This window comes from Rattus norvegicus, chromosome 5 (assembly GCF_021556685.1).
Source record: "Rattus norvegicus strain SHRSP/BbbUtx chromosome 5, alternate assembly SHRSP_T2T, whole genome shotgun sequence".
Classification (NCBI taxonomy): domain Eukaryota; kingdom Metazoa; phylum Chordata; class Mammalia; order Rodentia; family Muridae; genus Rattus; species Rattus norvegicus.
In genome coordinates, this window is record NC_141538.1 from 27,900,099 (window position 1) to 27,918,088 (window position 17,990).

General features: G+C 43.1%; 2 protein-coding genes across 10 annotated transcripts in view; one reads left to right on the plus strand and one right to left on the minus strand.

Annotated features, from left to right (window-relative positions):
• Clvs1 (clavesin 1) overlaps window positions 1-7,193 on the plus strand; it is a 195,906-nt gene extending 188,713 nt beyond the window's left edge. For all 3 annotated transcript variants that reach the window (NM_001108969.2, NM_001428688.1, NM_001428689.1), the window contains one exon: window positions 4,816-7,193. In NM_001108969.2, coding sequence (NP_001102439.1) covers window positions 4,816-4,903 — 88 coding nt within the window. In that variant the 3' untranslated portion in view covers window positions 4,904-7,193. The remainder of the gene's footprint in view (window positions 1-4,815) is intronic.
• Asph (aspartate-beta-hydroxylase) overlaps window positions 4,477-17,990 on the minus strand; it is a 212,298-nt gene continuing 198,784 nt past the window's right edge. For 5 of the 7 annotated variants that reach the window (XM_087548657.1, XM_087548654.1, XM_087548658.1 and 2 more), the window contains one exon: window positions 4,477-8,864. In XM_087548657.1, the coding sequence (XP_087404783.1) occupies window positions 8,714-8,864 (151 nt within the window). In that variant the 3' untranslated portion in view covers window positions 4,477-8,713. The remainder of the gene's footprint in view (window positions 8,865-17,990) is intronic. The other 2 variants (NM_001401939.1, XM_087548665.1) reach the window with 2 other exon arrangements.

The following is a 17,990-nucleotide window of genomic DNA, read 5'->3' on the forward strand; positions in this document are numbered from 1 at the left end:
ATTAATTGACGATGAAGATGTGACGTCACAGGCTCTGACTTATACTTTTGTTCTCAGTAAAGATCTTCCAATCTTCTGATTTCATTCACTGTGACCAAATTGAAGTCTCCGTCAATAATGGGTAATTATATTAATTGTTGGATTGCCTAACAGGCATGGAGGACATAGTTCTATAAGAATTTGGGTATTGGCACAATGACTGCAACCCCAGATCTTGGAAAGCTGAGGCAGGAGGACTGGGAGTTCAAGCCCAGCTTGAGGTACATAGTGAGAACTTGTCTCAAAATACAAATGAGAAAATAAACATTTAAATTACTGGCATGATTATGTATATAGATGAACTAGAATAACAGCTAACATTAACCATATGCATACCTTTAATTCATATGTGTACCTCAATTCCTCTAGTCCCCAATATCCTGCGATTCTCATAATATAGGCGTTATTATTATCTCCAATTTACAAAGGAGAAGGCAGAGTTAACCTGAGGACATAAAGTTGGTGTTGGCATTCTAATCTAGCAGTGATCCCCTTAGGGGGAATTTCTTCCATACTTGAGGTTACTGTAGGAAAAAGGCCATACATTGTTTAGGATCCTTTAAATATATGGAGTGTGTGTGTGTGTGTGTGTGTGTGTGTGTGTGTGTGTGTGCTGAATATGTGTAGTTTTTGTACAGAGCGCATGTTTACATGGGGTGCATACACATGTGTATGTAGATCAGAGAATCATCTCAGATCTCATTCCTCAAGTGCTGTTCACCTTGATTTATGAAACAGTTTCTCCCATTGGCTTTGGGTAACTAAGCAGACTGGCCAGAAGTTCCGAACAATCTGCTTATCTCTCTTCCCCAGCACTGGGGTTGCAAGTATATCTTTGTTTCGTTTTTTTTTTTAATGTGAGTTTTGGGAATTTAAGTCAGGTCTTGATGTTTGTGCTGTAAGCACTTTACTGACTGCGCTATCTCCTCAGACCCAAATATATTTTTAATTTGTTCTTGGAGAATTTCAAACATGGATAAAATGTGCTTTGATCAAATCCACCCTCTACCTCCAGCAGACATTTCTGTCCCTGGAGAGAAGTACAACAGGCTAAGGTGTCAGACAGTTCTGAGTTCTTACTCAAAACCAAACTGCCTGGTGACTTGGAAAACTAAAATGACCTTTGTGGGGTTCTTCCTGTTGGAAAGTAGAGGTTGGTTCACAGAAAACAAATGGTTAACCCCTGACTCAAGGGAGGACCTTACCAAACCATCTCTGTAGCACCCTTTGGCCTTGGCATTGTGATTCCTGGTGTATACTTCATGTAAAGGACATAGCAGTTAGGCCCTTATAGGGCTCCTCCATAGCTCAGATGGGCAATGGAGGTCAACTAATAAGAACACAGACCAAGCAGAGAACCACAGGAAAGCATTCCCTGGCTATAAAGTCTTGTAGGGATTGCCTTCTCTAGCACCGAAATTACCCGTCACCCTCTGCATGACCTTGAGGTTAGATGGTATTCTGCATTTAGAAATACAGATGTTTATTTTAGCACGAGACCTCAGCTTCTCATGAGTAGATTGAGCTACTAAATGGTCTTCTCTGCTGCACTGAGATGAGCATGCCAACCAGATAGAGACATTTTCATCAGAGAGCAATCGATTCTGCTTCCAGAGGCAATCTTTATTTAGCTAACACACTGAGGGCATGATTCAAGAAGGATCCCAAAGAAATGGGATTTTCCCCAGAAATCTCACTCTAGATGAAGAAAAGGGCAGCAGCCAGAGAGGGAGCATGTCTCCTGGAAAAAGATTTCAAACAATTCTAACAAGTTGTCAGACAGGATGAGACTGAAATCCAGATAAAGGTGGGTCAGGAGTACTTGAGACCATGCTTGACCTCCTGACGGGTTTGCTGGGTGCCTTTGCCCTTCTTCCCAGTGTGCTCCATTTCATAAATCTCATCCAATCCTTTCCATTACAAAAGGAAGAGCTTAGCTATTTTCCAGTGAATTTCAAATATTTCATGATATAGCGAGTCACCATTTTGATATTAAATGTCTATTGTGTGACTAGGTAAGTAGAATTCTATCATGTCAAAAGTTAAGAAGCCATGTTCTTAATTAGGGAACATACAAACCTGGGACAAAATGCTGTTTGCTTCTTCATTTTCAATATCTTGGAAGAGGCCTATTGTTACTTATCTGTCAACCAAGACACACTCTATTGGGTAAGACATTCCAGGTCATTGCTGTCAATGTATATACTGAAAGAAATAATACAGGTCCCAGTTACATCCCATGATGGATAAGTGAACAGTGGCCATCTGAATAACAATGGCAAATCAGACTTGTGTGTGAGTGATAGATCTATCCTTCCATCTCCCCTTAGTTCCACATTCTCTTCTCAAGCATGTCTTCTCTGACTGGGCAACGTGGCATCTGCACAGGTCTACATTCTTGTTTGGATCTGTGTGTCTGGGTGACTTAACAATGAAGGTTTCGGCACATTTGCTCCTAGAGATTGGTATAGAGCAAAGCCTCACAAACATCATTTAGTACCAGTCGGCAGGAACAAATGATGGTTTGAAAACACTGAGAGCTACCTGACTTTTCACTAATCATAATGTGAGAGGGGAAAGTTTGGAAATAAATCTAATCGTCATTAAAATCAGAGGCAATAACTTGGATTGCCTAAACATTTTAAGATCTGAAAGAATGGAGATAAGTTGGATACATGAAGAAAAGTGAAAAACATAAAATTTGTTTCTCAACCTGAAGGTTTTTGAAGAGAACTCTCAAGGTATGAAGGAGGTGGATAAACAGCATCATTTCCAAGGACAGCCTGCTGTACACTGATGCCAGGAAGGAGAAGATAGTTCTTTATAACCAAAACCAAACAATAACAGATAAAGTGATCATTTCACTTGAGGTCACACCAGGAATGTGGTGCTGGCTGATGGTGAAAAAAATCTAGAAATCTTGGCCCAACTGGAATAGGTAGGTAGGGAGACTTTGAACTGAAACAGGGCTTCAAAGCTGACTCTTGAAGGGACTGTGTATGCTAAGCCCTCCACAGACAGAGGTTGTACACAGTAGATCCAACAACCGAATGGGCAGACTTCGCTTCTTGCAATAATTCTCTAAATAATAAAATATATACTTTGTATTAGGCAGTATAGTCTACGGAGAGTGATTCTATGCAGGTACTACACCTTAATATAAGAAACTTGATCATCTGTTGACTCTGATATCCAGGAGGGCCCTGGAACCCATCCCCACAGGCAGAGAGAAAGATGGCAGCCTCTCCTGTAGCTCTGGGAGGAGGAACCCAAAGACAGGACACAGGTGTCTTCAAAACCAAGTTTGAGTTCAACGTGAAAAAGATACTTGAAAGGTTCATCTTTTGGGAGTAAGCTTCCCAAGTTAGCCATCTTCAAGAAGCGGTGTGTATGTGTGTGTAGCGGTGCCAGTGAGCAGCCTGACCTCACCCTGGCTCTGGTCCAGGTGCCGTTTTGTGTAATAAAGTTAGTTTTTCTGTCAGAGAGAAGTTTAAAGTTTCCACCAGGCTCTTTTATTTCCACAAAATCCTCAGCACAAAGCAATTATGCAGTGGTCTAAGAATCTGGAGGGCGGCGATGCGTGTGGGTGACCACACAGCTGTGGTCTGATCTTTCTTTTTTTTTTTTTTATATAGGACCTCAAAATATAGCTCAGGCTGGCTTGAACCCACATGCCTCTAGCCTCAGCCTCCCAAATGCTGCTTTTTACCAGTTTGTCTTGGTATCTTCTGGGGTTTCTGATTTTTCTGTATTTATGTAAATGAGTGTTCCTTCCTCCCTCCCTAACACTCATGCTGGGCTCTTAAGTAAAACAGACTGAGTGGAATGACATTCCAACTGCTGCCGAATCGATCTACTTCACTTCCAAATGTTGCACACAGAACGTAGTTCTGTTGAGTTGATTGACGTTTATAGTCGTGTATGTAGTTATATGTAGTGATTCCCATACCCCTCTCTGACATAGGACCTCATTATGCAATTTAGGCTGGTCCGGAGCTCACTACAGTGCCAAGACAGGCCTTGACATTGCTTCTCCTGCTTCTCCCGAAGCTCCCCAAAGCTGGTATTACGAGGATGTACCACCCATGCTCAACACTCATTTATTTCTCAGTCTTGTGCTTCCTGGGCTGCATCTGTATTACAAAAGTGGCTAAGAGCTTTGGGTTGCAAGTCATTTCCCCACAAAGTGTTAGGATCATCAAAGCGGCTCTGCAGTCACAGAGCTTCCAGGGCAGAGCTGATCCTCCGCAGATCCTGTTCATCATCTTGTGATATTGCTTTTCCCTCTAAGCTGTTTCTCTATCAATCCCTTAGTTTGTCTTCAGCACTTGAAAATGGAGACTGTATCGCCATTTCTCAGGGTTGCAAAAGTGGTAAGATCATACCTGTGAAGAAGCGTTAGACAGCCACCAAAGACACACAAAACAGTGTTTGCGCTTTTGTTTTTGTTTTTGCATTTATGGGAATGCTTTTATTTTTATTCGATAGATGGAAACATTGACAAAATGTTACACTCACAGCTGTGGTTTATTACAGCAAAAAGGTATGGATCAAATTCAAGAGAAGGAAAGAGTCTCAGAATGACCAGGTTCAATCTTCCGAAAGATAAAGGAAAGAAATAAATAAAGTGGTGTGTGGAAAACAGGTACCAAACAGGAAGTACTAAGTAGCTATCTTACATGCTTGGATTTTCCAGGGGAATCACAACATGGACTGTCTGTGACTGTGTGCGTCTCCTCTCTCTCTCTTTCTCTCTCTCTCTCTCTCTCTCATTAGATCTCAGTCCGTGGTAGAAGCTGGGACCTTGAAACATGAAGAGAAGGGGGAAAACGAGAACACCCAGCCACTGCTGGCTCTGGACTGAGCCAGCATCATGCGACTCCTCCAGTGGAGCAGCCACCTAGCAAGCCTGTGCCACTGACCTCCAGACATGTGTGCTCTGCTTGATATGACGTCCTCCATTCCAGGCCCAGCCATGACTGTCAGCAGCCATTGGTCTGGGCAGCCCACACTGGACAAGGATCTGAGAGATGCTTTTAAAATGTAACTAATTAATTTATGTTTTAGTGAGGGATGGTGGGGGGATGAAGAAAGGCATTTATGTAAAAAGGATTCTCCCTCCCCTCCTATTTATGGCAGCAAATCTACTTAAAAAGGGGGGGGGGAACCTAAATTAGCCGCATATACATCGCTCTAAGGATTCACACAGGAACTCTCTCCAGGCTTTGCGAAGTAAGATGAATGCATTCCCAAATAAATACAACAGAGTTAAACTGTGCAGACGTTGTCAGTCAGCAAGCTTAAAGTAGTCCCGAACCCCAGGCAACTGTAGCTACTATAATTTCCAGTTGTACTGACTTATTTTCTGACCTCATCACCAGCATCTAAGTGTGCTCAGCCTAAGGGCGTGATCTCGCAGGTCTGGCTATTCACAACGTTTTTAATTTACATATCTATCCCGCAAGAATGATTTTGACATCATGGTGTTTGTCAGGACTTCAGCTGACTTCATGAACCGTGTTTTTTTTTTTTTTTTTAAGAAGACACGGGGCAGTGTGAAAAGAATGACTGCTTCATCATAACAAAGTGATTTCCTGTAGGCATGGCTACAGAGAGGAGGCAACTCATTGTGTCATTGTGACTGATGAGTCCATTTAAGTTAGTTCTTGGGTTACTATGGCCAAAAAAAAAAAAAAAAAAAAAAAGTGCTAGCAAATAAGTCACTTTGTCCCAACCCTCCCATTACCTGTGGAGAAAGGCTCTGAGGGGGCAGGGAGTCAAATCTCACAGGAAGACACTTAAGGATGGCTCAGCATGTAAGTACCAAGCTAAAGAGGACCAAGAATGCAAGATGAAATGCCAAAGACAACCTATTTCCTTATCCATTCTCCTGAGAAATGGACCCCAGTCCCCACTCAAAGGAAGTCGGAAAACATCATAGGGTAGGATATTTTATCTGTGTCATGTTTCCCAAGGCCAGTTGAGTATACGTAGGTATCTTATTCCCTAGCCAACTCTCTGACAAAGACAACACTTACTAATATGACCAGAGTGCTTAATGTCAAAAATTTTAATTAATAACACTTATTAAAATACTTTACATTTTAAGCATTTGGTAGGTTGACTTACACCCTAAACATCCTAAAGAAAACAGGAAACCAATTCTACTTACTTCCATCCATAAACACGCAAACAACATTGCTAATTGTGACCACTTCCTTCTCTTCGTTTCTCTTCTCTTATTCCTGCCCTTTGCTCTCTTCCTGTCTCCCTTCCTCTATTCCCGCCTCTTCCTCTCTGTCTCTTTCCCTGTTCCTTCCTACCCTTCTCCTCCTCACCCCTTCTCTTTTTCCTTTGTCTTTCTTTCTCTGTCTCCCTGTTCCTCTGTCTTCCCTGTATCCCTCCAGTGCTGAAGATCAAACCCAGGACCTTGTCCTGTCAGGCAAGTGTTCTACCCCTGAGCCCCGAGCTACAGCCTAGATTTATACTCCTTTGTTGATCTACTGTTTTATCATTTTTTTTCTACTGGCAGAGAATAGTAACAGAAGCTATTTTTATGTTCCAACCTTGAAGAAGTAAAATCGAAACAGAATTTAAAGTATTTCCCAAACAATGGCATCATAGTATATAAAATACACCAATTCACTTTGTATAGACCTTTTGAATCATAAAATAAGAACCTTCAAAAATATCTACCAAGACATGGATGGAAATTCTTTTCTTATGACACAAGAGAAAGGAAAAATTAAAGTGAATTGGAAAATTGTTTATTGCTTGTGTTTATAAGATAAACGTGGGATCCAAGTACTCAAAATGCTGTTGGAGTCAGTTACTGCCAACACTTGTAATAGTAATGGTACTTCTGGCTTTTCACAAGGCAATATTTAGAATCCTGCTGTAATGACCATATTTTAAAAAACATGTTATAATTACTAAGTTAAAAGCTAATTTTCACTCATTTCTACCATTTTATTACATGAATGTAAGGTGATAGTTTAACAATGAGAACATATGGTTTGCATTTCGTTATGTGTATGTAATATATAGGAGAACCAAACCCAGCAGGTAACCAAGGGTTACTTCATGAACACTGGATTGAATTGCCTTTTGTCAGTGAGTTCCTCTGTTTAATAAATATTGAAGAACACAAATAACCTTTTTCTTTTGTCTGAGAATTTGTTTTCTTTTCTAGAATTTGGTAAGGATTGGGTATTCCCCCATGCCTTTGCCATCTGTTTTAGAGGAATTTTTGAACACTGGCAAAAGAGGGAACAAGTGCCTATTTTAAGAATGGACACATTTTGTAAACTTTCCTACTAAGAGCCGTCCTTAAGCTAAAAGGGAAAAGATCAATTTCTAATGAATGGCTCTTTCAATGAGGTACACAAAGCTGCTTCTTTTGACATTGGTTCAAAAGCCCGCATCTCCATTTTATCTACCTGTGTGGCTGGAATTCCAGCCATTTCTGCAGAAGTGATCAGTGTATGAATGTCATTACATTCTAAAGTTTGAGTTATCCTTAATTTGAAAATAGAAAATAAAATGCAGCCATGCTTCACTAATGATCATCTTGAGGAGCAAGATGACTTTCTCCTGCTCTTTCTCAGACATGGGTAGCGCTCAAATCAAACACGCCCATAAAACGCTGTTTCAAAATATAGTGAGATGGCTGACATGATTTTGAGGGAGGAAGACGGAAAAGCACTGCAAATTCATAATCAAGCATGCTCGACCACCTAGGATGCTAGGTTTGCTGAGCACCTCCTATGCTACAATTCCTACATGGATAAAATAGTGAAGAGACTCTCAGAGTCCAAGAGGCCGTCTTCTTGACACTCTAGTGGATCTACAGTACGCAGACACTGGAGAGTCCAGGCCTTGTATACAGAAGGCTAAGGGACCAGGCTGTCTGGGCCCATGATCTTGAGCAGGAGGTTTCACTCCCATGTAATATTTTTCTCTCCAAGCTCCAATATCTGTGGTATTTTATCAACAAGAGCTTCCTATTATTAGCACAGAGAAAAAGGAAGACACTCAGCATAAATGAAGATACACAGGTAGACTCAAGGGCAAGTGTTGGCACAGTTCACGCATCCCGGTATAACTTCCCATTTATGTTAGGAAAACAAAGTCCTTTTCTTCATACATGGCTTTCTTTTTCCAAAAGGGAGATGTCTGAATTTACCAGGAAAATTACCACTTAACAGTTAGAAGTAAAGAATTTATACTTCTTGTCATTAAAGTCAATGAAAACGTGGGGGTATGTGGTGACAGAATAGTTTAGCTACTTAGAAAAATATAACTGCATAGAAAAATTACAAACTAGAGTGACTCATTCACAGTTTCTATATATAGTATATCCTCCATGTACATTGATGTAGACACTAGTCTATGTAGAAAAATATCTTTGGCCAGCTATGTAGACAACACAACCAAGTATTCCCCTTCAATCCAGGCACCAGTTCTGGGTGCCATGAAGCAAGGGGGCTCCTAAATGAATTGCAGGAAGGCAAATACTCCCTCCAGTGAGTTCTAATCCAGAAGGAACCTTAGAGCTCTTCAGCTGCAAGGCAAGGGGGTGAAGAGTCATGGCACTTGAGCTTCTATCTGCACACCCAAAAGGAACTGGAAAGGCGGCCTCCCTGGAGAGCAACCGAGTCTGTGTTGATGCCTTTCAAATTGCAGGAAGGCTACGCCTCTGCTGAGGGGTCAGCTCGGGGTGCCACACATCCACAATAAATATCAGCCGGAAAGACGAGGCATCCTGCCAAACCTCATGCTCAAAAGAGTCATCAAAGATGAGCACCTTGCCTTCTTCCCATGACCTGGAAGAGAAAAGGGCGTATTTGTCAGAATGGCTTTGGGAGCTTCACAGCCTGAGGACTGGTTACTATCCATTGGCGGGAGGCCCCTTTTGTGACCTCCTTTGGGATATGACCATAACATCAAGCCTTAAAATAGTCTTCCATTAATAATTAGGAACTTCAAGCTTCGTTCTTATTAGGGACAGCGATTTTCTCATCCTGCACTAAAGATATGCAAAGGACAGGAACTGGTGATGAGGACATAATGACAGCCTTCATAACCTCCATTTGGTCTGACTCCAGCCTTAAAACAGTTCTTAGTCAAGTAAGGGTCTACAACAGTGGTTTTCAACCCTCCTAATGCTGTGGCCCAACCCTTTAATACAGTTCCTCCTGTTGTGGTGACCCCCAACCATAAAATTATTTCATTGCTACCTCACTGTAATTCTGCTACTGTTATGAATCATAATGCATTTATGATACACAGGATATCTGATGGGTGTCCCCCAGGAAAGGGATGTTGGATCCCCAAAAGGGTTGCAGGTGACAGGGTTGAGAACTGCAGATCTAGATGTGTGCCCTGGTACCTCGGGCATGGGACAGCTTCTAGGACGATAATTACGCAGCTGTCCCATTTGTCACTTCAGAAACTGGTTTAGGCTTCTGGGTGGTGAGAACCAAAGTTTCCTTCCCTAGCACCACATAAAAGGCAGACACATTGCATGAGGCCTATAATTCTTGTGTTCCTATGGGGAGATGAGAAGTTGCAAGGCCAAAGAACCTCTGGAAGTTTGCTGGCCAGCTGGCCTGGTGTACATAGTGGTGAAGAACAAGAGAGACCCTGTCTCAAATAACACAGAGTGTGGGGACCCACGCTCACGGCTGTCACACCTCTGCAGTGGTATACACATTCCTACAGCTAATCTCACACAAATATGTGCACACACACACTTAGCAACCCACTTCACCATCTGTATACCATCCACACACAAAATAAAAGGGCAGGCAGGTGAGTTACGGTATCAATAGAGCTTCTTCCTGTATCAAGGCCGAGTGGTATGCTGCTGTGTGCTGCTGTGCTGCTGTGCTGCTGTGCGCTGTTGTGTGCTGCTGTGCTACTGTGTGCTACTGTGCACTGCTGTGCTATTGTGCACTGCTGTGCTGCTGTGTGCTGCTGTGCTGCTGTGGTGCTGTGTGCTGCTGTGTGCTACTGTGTGCTGCTGGGCTGCTGTGTGCCACTGTGCGCCGCTGTGCTGCTATGTGCTGCTGTGTGCTGCTGTGTGCTGCTGTGCGCCGCTGTGTGCTGCTGTGAACTGCTGTGAGCTGCTGTGCACTGCTGTGCTACTGTGCGCTGCTGTGTTGCTGTTTGCTGCTGTGTGCTGCTGTGCACTGCTGTGTGCTGCTGTGCTGCTGCTGTGTGCTGCTGTGTGCCACTGTGTGCTGCTGTGCACTGCTGTGCTGCTGTGTGCTGCTGTGCGCTGCTGTGCTGCTGTTTGCTGTTGTGCGCTGCTGTGCACTGCAGTGTGCTGCTGTGCTGCTGTGTGCCTTTTGTGTGCTGCTGTGCGCCGCTGTGTTGCTGTGTGCCTTTTGTGTGCTGCTGTGCGCCGCTGTGTGGTGCTGTGCTGTTGTGCTGCTGTGTGCTGCTGTGCTGCTGTGTGCTGCTGTGCACTGCTGTGTGCTGCTGTGCTGCTGTGTGCTACTGTGTGCTGCTGTTCTTTTGTGTGCTGCTGTTCTTTTGTGTGCTGCTGTGCACTGCTGTGTGCTGCTGTGCGCCACTGTGTGCTGCTGTGTGCTTCCTCCAGTTCAGTGTATCCTCATTCACCGAGAGACATTTGGTTGCTCCCACCTTTTGCCCCTTGTGACTTAGCTGCTGTGAGCAGGGCAAGGGGTGGGGGTGAGGTATGCTCTCTTTTGGGCACTTGCCATCCTTTTCTTCTATCTATCCTGTAGTTTGTCCCTTATAGCCACTAACATTGCTCAATTTCTCTGGTAACACTGAGATCAGGAAAATGACCCTCTCTCTGTTCAGGTATTTAAACAGAGAGGGGTTAGTTGATTCCTCCTGTTTCCTTCTTTTTGGTTTGTTCTTTTCTTTCCATGTTTTGTTTTCCATGGTAATAAATGTCTGTTCTGTCATTTGGTGCCCAGACTAAGTTTCTGTCCTTTATAACACTTGGAGTGAACACTCGATTCTCCATATTCAGAGGAATTGTATAAACAGCTAAGCAACACATTTGCTGAATGCAAGAGAGAAAGCTGAGATTTGTGCAGTAGAGGGAAGGGGCAGGCAGGCGGGTGTCAGATGAAGAAGAAAGATTGATCTTTTTACTAAATATTAGTTACTGTTTTATAGGTTTATTGACTTAGAAATGTTATTGTTATATTTCTCCAATGTGCCAGTTATTCTTCTCTGGAGTGACTTTGCCTCCCCTAAATCCATCCCCACATTTGGAAACTCCTGTAGACATTTCTCCTAAACCACCAACCAATGAGTACACATGGAGGGACCCATGACTCCAGCCACAAATATAGCTGAGGATGGCACTGTCCAGCATCAATAGGAGGAGAAGCCCTTGGTCCTCTGAAGGCTCATTTCCCCAGTGTAGGGGAATGCCAGGGGGTTGAAGTGGGAGTGGGTGGGTGGGAATGGGAGCGCCCTCATAGAAGCAGAGTGTATAGGAAAGGGGGGAAAGGGGATAACATTTGAAATGTAAATACATAAAACATCCAAGAAAAATAAAATTACAAAGAAAAACATTTCTCATTGTCACCGAAGGTGTGGAGCACAGTACTGCCCTCTAGTGGCTGGGACCAGGGGTTCTGCTGTAGATCAATGCATAAGACCACCAGAGCCAGATGGCCACAGTTCCAGGGCCTGCAGTGCATAGTCCATAAAATGACATCAATCATTTTCTCAAGCACTGTGCCCTGGTGATACTATGGTAACCAGATAGCACTGCTCCTACTATTCTGTAACTCTTTGCTAAGGTGCAATACAAAATTTTAAATGCTTAAGCGAAATTTTAATATTCCAAAAAAGTCCTCGTGAAATTTTCCTTTAAAAATCAACTGCATTTAGCACATTAGTATTACTTAAGCTGCATCTTCACGTCAATATAAATACAGGAGCACTGAGTCCACCCACAACCTTTGGTGGGTCAGAAAGGCACTGCACAGCCCCCACCTGCTGGTTCCCTCCTGGTGCTTTGTTTAGACTACCATTCTAGAGTTTGGTTCTCACACAGCTTTCTCCTGAGGGTCTGCTGGAGGCCCCGTAGGGTGCTTTGCAGCTCCAATGTAAGATATTCCATGTATAACCCACTTACATAGTAGATGAAGCTAAGAATATAAACAAGATTAATTTCCAATCTGTCTGTTTTCCTAAGATAGAATACTACTTAGGAAACACCTAGTCTGGGTTTCTGGTCACTGGATGTAAGACTCATTTCTTCCCTAAAATGGATCTTCAACAAACAGACTGAGCTGGAAGTGAAATCATTTGGACCCTGTGTCAGGTGTTCTCCTGAGAAATGAAAACATTCTCAAGATCTGACTGCAAGTGCTGTTATCCAAGGAGCCCTCCCCAACCCGGCACAGACGTATCTTAAGGGCATTATGCTAAGCAAATCCAGGGAGTCACTAAAGATCATGAATTGAGGGAGTCACTAAAGATCAGACTCCCTGGGATTCTGCTTGTGTAAGGTCCCGGGATAGTCAAGATCAGACACTAAAGAGAAGCTGTCCTGCCAGGGCCCCAGTCACAGTTTCTGTTGGGACTCCCCACAGCAAGGCCTACCGGGTGTCGATGGAAGGAAAAGAGAGATGGGTTGAAAAGGATTAGCTATTTCCACATCATAAACTCTTACTCTGAGGGTTTGAGGCACTTCCTTAAAATGAAAACCAGAAGAAAAAAAATATTTTCATCTCTTTATGTTCTTGGTACTCAACCATTCAGACGAGACTATTCTGGATGTAGGTTGTGGCAATGAGTGAATGTGAATGAATGAATGTGAACGTGAGTGAATGCTAACTAACCATGTGTTTTAAAATGGTTAACATATTTTACTTTATGATATGTATTTAACCATGATTAGATAAATAAGAAAAAGGGAGAAAGTCAACAGGGACAGAAAAGAGTAAAAAAAAAAAAAAAGCATCAGAACACAGCAGGACACTATGGCCTTTGAAGGGAGCAGAATAAAACCTTTTGGTTCTGGCATTTGTCACTTGTGTGATCTGGGGCAAGTTACTGATGCCTCTTTATTAAGGATGATTTATGATCTGATAAATCCATCACGAATCGAAAATCCCATGCATTGCTGAATGTATACAATACACTGTCCAGACTGAACATGCCAATCTAACCTATGGTATACATGCTCTGCATGTTCACATTGGCCTAGAGCTGGGCAAGGTCATCGAATGCAAAGCCTACTGAACAGTAATGTGTGAAATTGCTAGCATTACTTATCAGAAACCGATATCCAACACATTCCAGCAACATAGCCCCTGGTAGCATCTTGGTTGGTTGTCCAAGTGATGGAGTGGCTGATTGAAACTGGGCTGCTGAGTTCCAGCATCTCTAGAAGGTGTTAGCACATATTGCTGACCCAGAATAAAAGCAAAAATTACAAGTTCAGTTTCTAGCAAATGGGTTTCATTTCTTCACAACCGTAAGGTTGAAATGCTGCAGGCAGAGCTGTTATTACACTAAGCATTGGGGTACATCCAGACACGTGTTCTCCACCCTCAGACTTGGTAAGAGGATATGGTAGGCATTCAACTTCATAGTGAAAATTATGAAACAGCCATGGGAGGAAAACAAGAGACACAGAGAAGACAATAGATTACCAAGAATATACTTGACATCACTCCTTATGAAATCTGATTTAATTTGTGAAGACTGAAAATATATCTTGGATACCAATGACAAATGGCTCTTGAAGTTATTTGAGCAACCAGAGAATCTGCAAGCTATTTAAAAGTCTACATGTAATTCAAATAAAATACAAAAATCTTCACTGCATAAAGGGACATTTTCCAGGATATTTTGATTGGTGTAATGAAGCCAAAGATGTAGGAATGTTTAAAAAACATAATCATTCCAACGATTAACTTATATTTCATAAGAGCTTGGAAGACTGATTGCCATGGAGCATTCTGACTTCTACATAGAAGACTTCAGAACTACTGTTCATGGATTTTCTAGTATTCTAAGTCAAATGTGTATCAGATGTGGTCACATATGTCCCAGGATAGTTATGAGTATAGACTAACACAAAAATCTTCAACTTACTCAAAACATTGTGTGTGTGTGTGTGTGTGTGTGTGTGTGTGTGTTTAATAACTTGGACACACATGGTTCTTGAGCATAAACTGTATAGGTAACGCTATGGTCTTGCAAAGTGGAAAGGTTGACAGGACCAATACTTAACCAATTAAAAAAAATAGACCTAAAAGCTGGAAGACATTCCCATGGATTGTGTACTAAATATTTTTTAAACAAAATTCACTTTAAAACATTTTATTGACATATGACATGTGTGTGCATGTGCATGCCTGCATGGGCTTGTGAGCATTTCTCCGCTGTCTGTGAGGTGATAGTGATGCAGAGGATGGTGGCCTTCCATCACGTGCATACATCTCTGGGGCTGAGCTAAGGTTGTTGGACTTGGAGGCAGGCACCTTTACTCGCTGATCCATCAGCCCGTGATGGAGTTTTGTAAGTCTTTAAAACACTATGCAGGGCTTGAGGAAGCATGATCATGAGTTCAAACGGTCTATATGGTGAGTACGAGGCTAGCCTGGGCTATCCAATTAGACTCTGTATCAACAAGTAAGTATGCCCTTGAATTTTCTGTTTCCGTAGAACACTGCAGTGGCAATTACTTAGTTGAGATCCTTTCCTTAAAAACACAGTCCTCTGTCTTTTCATTAGTGTTCAGATGCAGGATAAGTAAAACTTCAGCTTCAATTATCCCAAAGAGGCAAAGCAACACACAATAGGGCATTATCCAAGCCATGTCTCAACCTGAGCTGACACAGGGTTAACCTGGACAGATATTACCAGCCTGGGAGAGAACAATGTTTCACATTACAAAGAGATGGGGCATGCAGTTGCCTAAGGTCTGCAGATCTCTTTGGAATGAAAAAAAAAAAAGAATCAGTGGCACAAGAATAGTTTCCAGAACACTTGCTTTTCAAGAAAAGCTCTAACAATTATGGCCAGGTTATGAGCGAATTATGATACAGACAGCTAACAGAGTGGCAAAGCTTTTCAGGGTGGCCTTGGGAGGCAGTCTCTTGGAGCTGTGAGGGGTCATGATACAGGGCTGGAAGTGGTAGTGGCTGGATAAATATGCTGCTTACTGTTCAAATATCTGGCCACTGAGAGAGGAAGGCCTTTTGCCTCGTATGCCAAAAGATGCAAGAATATCCAGTAACGAGGTAATGTAATATTGCATAATCCTTCAACTTCTCAAATTATTATAATCATAACTAATGATAATGGTGGCATGGAATACTTAATAGCTATAATTTTGTCATACAATTACCACCAATATTAATAAGGCTGCTGCTGGCACTGCATGCTTAAAGTCTTCCACCTAAAACTTCTACAGATAAAAACACCAGCGAGCTTTGCGAGAAGGTTTTCAAATGGGTGAAAGTCATGCATGGTTGTAATTTTTATCCAAAGGAACTTCATGAAGACAAGCCCAGTTCCCTTGGCTCCACAGCCAACACAGGCTGGTTCTGTAGAAGCTGTGGAAATCCCTTAGGTCTGCTCTTACAGCTTGTAGCTCAGGATCATGGCCCGAGGGAGAGTCTTAGTGTCTGCGGATGCCATTATGGGGTGACCTACAAGGCATTTAGTCTGGCTGAGTGGCACAGGAAAAGGGGGTTCAGAGCCCAGAAACAATAAAACCCAGTCCAACCCTTATACATTCTTTTTTTTTTTCTTTTTCTTTTTTCTTTTTTTCAGAGCTGGGGACCGAACCCAAGGCCTTGTGGTTGCTAGGCAGGCGCTCTACCACTGAGCTAAATCCCCAACCCCACCCTTATACATTCTTATCTACCACAATCTCCTAGTATGGAAATTCTGGCATAGGCTTTCGATGATGTGAAAGCTCTCTGTCCCCTTCTCCTCAAAATACACACCGACAGATAGCCACCCACCCACTCATTGTTTTGGAAGCCAGGGTGCTTCTGTTCTTGCTTCAATGGCTGCTGACCAGCTCTGACCACAGCAAAGTCTTTCATGTATCCATTGGCATTATGTTTGAAAACGGATAAGATGGACTCATGTTCTCCTTTCAGCCCTAACATTCTCTTAATTCTTTGAGTGAAAACTCTTTTTTTTTTTTTTTTTTTTTTTGGTTCTTTTTTCGGAGCTGGGGACCGAACCCAGGGCCTTGCGCTTCCTAGGTAAGCGCTCTACCACTGAGCTAAATCCCCAGCCCCGAGTGAAAACTCTTAAACTCTTGGTTCATTCTTTCAAAGGTACAGAAAGCAAACTTTCATCTAAGACATGGGTGGTATCTGTTAGTTTGTTCAAATGTGAGTACATTGAAAATGGCCTGACTTCACAGAGAACCGCTCTTCCAATTAGGATTAAACCATTTGCTCCCTGGCACCCTGAGCCTTGTCGCCTCTTCCCTCAGTCCCTCATAGGTGTGCCCTCCAGCTGGCCTACCAGAGGAATTCCTCGCCTGGTCACATCGATTAGCCCTGTGCCCTCCTCTGTGCCTCTCCTTGCCATTTCTACCTTCCTTCTCTTGGTTCTAGGCTATGCATAGCAGAGGGGCCATGGATGTACAGGTAAGAACACTGTAAGGGGATGTAACAGGAAAGGAAAGTTCTCGGGCCTGTGCTGGTTAGTGTATATCAATGACACCAACTGGAGTTACCCAGGAAGAGGGAATGCCAATTGAGCCATTGTTCTTAGTTAGTTTGGCCTGTAGGCAGGTCTTTGGGGCCATTCCCTGTTGATCTGGAAAGCCCAGCCCACTGTTGGTGATGTTAGGCCTCGGCTGATACCTGGGCTGTATATGACAGCAAGCTGAGCAAGCCATGGAGACTGAAGAAGCATGAAAGAAACTCTCCCTCAAAGCCTCTTCTTCAGTTCCTGCCTTGACATTAATCTTAGACAATAGACTGCAAAGAATGGGACAAAACAAACCTCCTGAGTTGATTATGGCCAATGCTTTATTGCATCTCGAAACAGAACAGAGACACAGGATGAGACGACAGCCCTGAACCCAATCTCTGGTATCAGGGCTGGTCCAGGAGAAGGGTGAGAAACACAAGTTGGGAAGAGAGCCATGCTAAACCAGCAGGGCCACACATGCTATACTGATGTCTTTAACTTGGAAACTTACTTAGATATAAATGTTACTGTTCTGCAACAGGCAGACCTCGGGAAAAACCACTCTTGCCTACTCCCTCAAATCCCACTTCCCAAGTGTGCCATGCCTTCATCAGCCATGGGCCAACACACTCTCCAGGTGCTCCTTCATCATTTCCTGACTCCTTAAAACCCCCGAGTTTGTACTCTAGGTGACAAGAACCATCACCAATGTTACAGGAGTGTTGGGCTCACTCCCTCGAATCTACAGGACAGATGAACCCCTTCCGCAGCAGCTAGACGCAAGGGTAGCAATGACTCAAATGTACAGAGTCCATGAGCTCTCAGTGCATTGAGTGCATTCATCCCTATGGATGACTTTAATACTGAGACTACGAATACACAGGCATTTATTATTCCCATTTAACAGACGAGGAAAGTCAGGGTTAATGAATGTAGTGGTTTGAATAGGAATGGCCCCCATTGGCTTATTTGAATGTTTAATCATGAGAAAGTGTCAATATTTGAGAAGGATTAGGAGGTGTGACCTTGTTAGGGTAGGGTGTGGCCTTGCTGGAAAAAGTGTGTCACTAGGGGTAGACTCTGAGGTTTCAAAAGCTTATGCCAGCCTAGTCTCAGTCTCTCTCCCTCCCTCCCTCTCTCCCTCCCTCCCCTCCCCTCCTCCCTCCCTCCCTCCCTCCCTCCCTCCCTCCCTCCCTCCCTCCCTCCCTCCCTCCAAATCAGGATGTAGCTCTCAGCTAATGCTCCAGTACCTGCCTACAGCTGCCATATTCCTTACCATG